The 6000-nt window shown below is 36.6% G+C and overlaps 1 protein-coding gene across 6 annotated transcripts in view; it reads right to left on the bottom strand.

The window, feature by feature from the left end:
• Positions 1-439: 439 nt before the first annotated feature.
• Positions 440-6000, bottom strand: part of LOC134353648 (MOB kinase activator 2-like) — a 199503-nt gene continuing 193942 nt past the window's right edge. For 3 of the 6 annotated variants that reach the window (XM_063061814.1, XM_063061813.1, XM_063061816.1), the window contains one exon: positions 442-2042. In XM_063061814.1, the coding sequence (XP_062917884.1) occupies positions 1777-2042 (266 nt within the window). In that variant the 3' untranslated portion in view covers positions 442-1776. Of the gene's footprint in view, positions 2043-6000 lie in introns of all 6 variants that reach the window. The other 3 variants (XM_063061815.1, XM_063061812.1, XM_063061811.1) reach the window with 2 other exon arrangements.

Genomic DNA, 6000 nt, shown 5'->3' with positions numbered 1-6000 from the left:
CCATGCTACCATGTAGCTCGACTATGGAATTAATTAGTTTGACTTTAGAATTTAAGGTGGCATAATTGTACAAATTATAATTAAATTCCATTGGTAAACAAGTGTTCCAAACCAAACTAGGCCAGATTCTTACATAAACTTACCAAAGCTACATTTCACTCCTACACCAATTCACAAACACTTCTTTGGCCAAGTAAAAAAAAAAATAAAATAAATATCTCTCCATAAATGGTTTTATGTTCAGTGCTGGTGGAAGAAATGGGCCTGCATAACACATGCCTTGATATACCCAAAGATAAACTAAACAGTAAAATCTTAATCATTGTTGTAGAAGCAACATCCTATCCAACTTAAAGATAAGTTATACAGAAGGATTACTTTCACAATAATGCTTACTTCACAAAATCACTTCAGGATTTACATTTTGGTACATGAGGCAAGTCATCGCTCAGCAACCCAGGACTTAGAATTCAGTGAATAACTTCCCAAATAAATTAATTTCCATAACATTCACCATGAAGCAGGCAAGCTTTTGTTTTGAATCTCTTTTTTATTTATAATTTTATATTAATGAAGCCAAAAACAAAATAAACTTGTAAACACCTGGAAACCATGGTTAACTACAAGGTTCAAGTGCAACAGTTCGAACACAAAAAAAACAGCAAACCGAAACCCTACATTTATAATAAAATGATAACTAAAGTGAAATATTGTGTATTGCCCTTCAGTTTAAAACTAAAAATGAGGCAACTGAGCTTGGAAATCTGTCTATTGATCCCCAATTTCCCCTATCTGTATTCCTATCAAACATGAGGGGGAGCTACTTGGCTAAACTTAGAAGATGCAAAACAGAAACTGAACATAACCATAAATCAGTATTGAACAGATGGACAAACCAAAGTTGCTACTTGCATTCATGTACAACACACCAACCTTAAACAATATTTACAAAAAGTGTGTACACACTCTGAAGTGACCATCTTTAAATGGAACATCAGCTTGACTTTCTTCTTGCTACCTGATCAGGAACATTTCTCAGATGTACAAGGATGAGAAGCAACAAGAGCTGAACATTAAAATGTGCCAGAGAAAGGCCCCCATATGCTACTGAATCAGGCCTGACTGCAGTACATAACTTGCATGCTATTTTGCTTCCCAGCAGCACTGGCTTTGACTACTTCTCTAAAACTGAGGCTAGTCTGCGCGATTAACTGATTATAGAACTGCTTAACAAGGGAGATAAAGAATCTTCCCACAGATTTGAATGCAAGCCAAAAATATTGTTATAAGCTGCAGTTTGTTTTTTTTTAAAAATACAATTATGGAGCTTGCAGATAGAATGTGATAAATAAAAAAAAATCCTGTTGTGTATAACTGGTCCAAGTCGAATAATGAAGAGGTACTTGACTGGTTGCCAGAGCAGCATGATAGCTCCAGTATTCCAAGATTATGACCATACAAATTTAAACCTCTGTATTCCTGGGTTAAAACCAAGACTCATCTATTCCATTTCATTCCTACTCGGTAGGGGAGAAGCAGTAAACAGCATGTTTGCCAGCATGCCACTTCAAAGTTAAAAGTCATTTTTTTTAATAACATATCATAATATATTAAAAATGGCAGTACCACCATTCTGCACAACATCTTCCCATGTCAAACGTGGTTCTTTCCTAGAAGTAAACACCGCATTTAGAGTGTGAAATTAAATTCCACACTTAATCCTGCACAGTTAGGTCCCACAGTCTTCATGATTGAATGTCTTTCCTTTGTCGTGGCTCATCTTTCCTTGACGTGGTTCTGTGATGCTGCGTGGCTGTAAAGGATTTCAGTCAGGTCATCCATGACAACAGTTTCCTTGGGATCTACCAAATTGAACTCCCTTATAAATAACATGAAATGCATATACAGTGCGTTTAAATGTCCATGCAGGTCCAATGCAACAGTTTCCTTGAAATGAGCCCAGTAGATGTGAGTCAGTACATGAAAAAGATATCTGCAGATCTTTTTTACTAAAGACTCAAAGGAATTTGGAAATTCTTTGCCTGCAATTAGAAAGAACAACACAAGTTTAAAAATAGTATATTTAAACTAGACTTCCTCAGAAACAGAAAAAAAAGTGAAGCAAACACAAAGAACATATCTAAACTTCCTTAATTTAACCAATAAATACTTATTAAGTACTGTACTAAATGAGCCAATCCCTGCATGAAAGTGCAAGTACTATAACTGCCCATGGTGGTACAAGAATGAAGAAAATCAACCACAGTTGTCACCATTCTTCCAGTGGTGAAGTGGCTTTTAATGATATATGATGGATAGGGACAGATGTTTGGCAAAGCCAATTTGTTGTTGCTCTAACTCTCTTTCGTGCTTTCACCAAGTGTTTTGTTTTCCTGTCTGTGACTTGTTAATCAAAAGAAAGCAGTCAGAGCAGATAGGAGAGGAAGCTCACTAATTACTCTAACAAATCCCAGTCCTTTTCTTGGAATTCGATCTTCCTGATAAGCACAACAAACAAATTCAAAAACCTTTAGAGATCCTAAACTTTACATTCCATCACTTTCAAGCACAGGAAACATATTTTTGCTGAATCATATGACAAATACTGCAGATGCTCACTGACCAAAATCCAAGATATAACAATTAATAAAATTAGCAAAGGTGAATTTATTAACCTATAGTATAGGTTTAATCTAATGTAAATTTTTATGCACAAAATTTAAGTTGTATTCATAAATAACCTGCTATGCACTTCACCAAGAATAATTTAAATAGTTAGAAATAGTCATTTCGGTACAGGATTGTGCATTCCCAAAGCTCTTTTGGGAGTCAAATATGGCACCAATCAAATTATCAAATTCCAGAATTAAAAATACATTAGATAGGATATTTATTTTCTCCTTACAGTGCAGAAATATATTCTACAACCAATGGTTGTATTGCCACTTACACAAAATGTGTATGCTGTTGCTTCTGAAATACAAGAACTAAATTGAACACAAAATGTAAACATATATTTGGTTCAAAATCTAATTGAAAATGTGATTCTTTTAGGTTTAAAAAAAGATAAAGATAATTGACCTGTTTCTCACACTTCATTTTTACTGATTAAGATTACCTGCCAATAGAGGGAGAAACACCAGTACACAGTACCAAACTTATACCTACCTTTTCAACTTCAATTGATGTTCAGCACCCCAATCTCTCTCCTTATGCTCATATTGCAGGGGTCCCCAACCTTTTTTGCACCACGGACCGGTTTAATACTGACAATATTCTTGTGGACCGGCTGATGTGGGGGGGGGGGGGGGGGCGGTGTGTTCAAGTAGGGTTGCCAACTTTCTCACTCCCAGATAAGGGACAAAAGTAGCAGTTAAATACAGGACACTTGTGTTTACCCCAAGAAAGACTACCATGACCATGAAGCCTTGCTTGGGCACCTGTGTGCGCATGCATGACGTGTGCATGCGTGTATGTGCCGATTGTTTTTCTACAAATCGGTTTTGGCTTAATCTACCCAATTCTGTTAAGTAAAACTACACTGTAGATACATTATTTCTACTTTATATAGGATGTGTATTTATCATATCATTCCTGCTTTTACTATATGTTAGTGTTATTTTAGGTTTTATGTGTTATTTGGTATGATTTGGTACGTTATTTTCAAGTTCAACAGTGTGCGACAGGGAATGAGGAAAGGTGCAGCTGACTCATATCGTTTCCTCGCAGATGTTGGGGACCACTGCCATATTGGATCAACAAAACTCACATGAAGTTGCCAAAAATATTTGTATCATTTAGTCTTCAGTGATCTGCCAATTAATTCGACCAAGTATCAATCAACCTGTTTTCCTTGTTCTGCAATAGTGTCATGAAAATTAATGAAACAAAACCTTTTTATAATGCATTCTTTGTTGAAAGGAATGATTGCAACTGGCGTTAAAAAAAATATCTCATGCCCTAATTACTCGTGTCGCTGAAAATCACAAGGCTGACCAAATATTTTTGGGATTAGCTTCTAAAATATGCCACACAAAATTAAGTCTTGCCATATGGTAGTGAGGAAGGAAAATAAAATAAAAGGAGTGATAAGGCAATCCAATCACGTTTGATAAACCTGGCACAATAGAACTTCAAGAAACAGCAGTGACATTAATTATGGATTGTGCACCTTTCACTTATTTTGGATCAAGGAAACAGTTTAAGAAGATTCTTTATACAAGGTATTTAACCCTCTTTCCACTCCTCTTCAACATCTGAATCAGGTTTAATACTGGCATAGGTCATGAAATTTGTTGTTTTGCGGCAACAATATATTGCAAAACAATCATAAACACTATAAATTAAATAAGTAGTGCAAAGAGAGGAAAACAAAATGGGGTATTGTCCATGGGCTCGTTGTCCATTTGGAAACTTGACGATAAAGGGGAAGAAACCATTCCTGAAACATTGAGTATACCTTCAGACCCATGTACATCCTCCTTGATGGGAAAAAGTGAGAAAAGGGCATGTCTTGGGTGATGGGGGTCCTTAATGATGGATGCCATCTTTTTGAGGAATCTCCTTTTGAAGGTGTCCTGGATGCTGGGGTGGCTAGTGCTCATGATGGAGCTAGCTGTGTTTGTAACTTTCTGAAACTTTTTCTAATCCTGTGCAATGGCCCCTCTACACCAGACAGTGATGCAACCAGTTAGAACTCTCTCCATGGTACATCTGTAGAAATTTGCGGGTGTATATGGTGACATACCAATACTCCTCAAAGTCCTAATGAAGTGCCATGTCTTCTTTGTAATCACATCAATGTGTTGGGCCCAGGATAGATCTTCAAAGATGTTGACACCCAGGAACTTAAAACTGATTTCTTGCCTAATGCATTATCGAGACTATAAATATAACAATAACCATAGTGTTCTATATTGCCTTACCTTTCAATGAAATCAACTAGCCCACACTCCCTGTAACACTGCCTTCTCCCAATTCTATTCCAAGTTATAACAAGTACTCACAATACTTGATCTCAAGCCACCACAGACACCTGTAGTATAATTAAACTCTAATCCTTGCCTGATTCTAATCCCTCAAATTTCTCTCTATCACTCAGTTTTATCTTTCTCTACACATACATTGCTAGGCTTAATTTTATCATTTAACACCATCTCTTCCACACCACTTCCATCTCACATTACTGCTGTTTTATTAATTGCATTTATGGGTCAGTAAAAATTATCCAGATTTATCAAGATCAAAACCATACTGGTTAGTCAGCCACAATCTGACCAAATGCTTGACAACAAATCTTGATTTACCAGTTTAATCCCCAGATGCAAATCAAACTTGACCTGTACATTCCCAGAGATGAACATTGCCTGAGGTGCTCGGTCAAGTCCCCAACCTTCCAAGCTTTCTCACTTCAAAGGTTTGATTCATAAAAATCATACAATACTGGAGACTCGAATTTAGCTTCAACCTCTGCACATAAACTAGCTGTCTGCCAGAGCAAATCATCTCATCTCTTTCTCTAAAACTACAATTTTTTTTTACAACTTGAAAATATTGATTCAACTTCCTTCTGAAAGCCACAACTAAATGTTCCTCCAATGTCAACTTATTGCTACATTAAAAATTTTCCTCATGCCAATTTCATTCAGTAATCAAAAATTTCCCAGAACATTCCTTCCCGCTTTAGTCAACTCCAAATCAAACAAAAACAATTCTAATTCAATTACAATACTGCCCCTTCTTAACTTTACTAGCTCCTCCTTGACTTTTTGGTTCTCTTATTCAGATCCTTGCTCTCCACACTCTGTGATCATGTTATCAAGGTTTCATCGTCCCCCTCCTCTCCTGACCCCCAACCCCTCCATTAGCTGGCAGCAAATGCCTTGGAGAAAGAAATTCACCAAGACCATTAGATCTCCACAGTGTATCTGTAGAAATCTGCGAGTGTCTTTGGCGACATACTAATACTCGTCAAACTCTTTAAAAATATATAGCTGCTGC

This window comes from Mobula hypostoma, chromosome 11 (assembly GCF_963921235.1).
Source record: "Mobula hypostoma chromosome 11, sMobHyp1.1, whole genome shotgun sequence".
Lineage (NCBI taxonomy): Eukaryota > Metazoa > Chordata > Chondrichthyes > Myliobatiformes > Myliobatidae > Mobula > Mobula hypostoma.
Note: the sequence above shows the minus strand (reverse complement) of the source record. Positions and strands in the feature narration are given on the sequence as shown.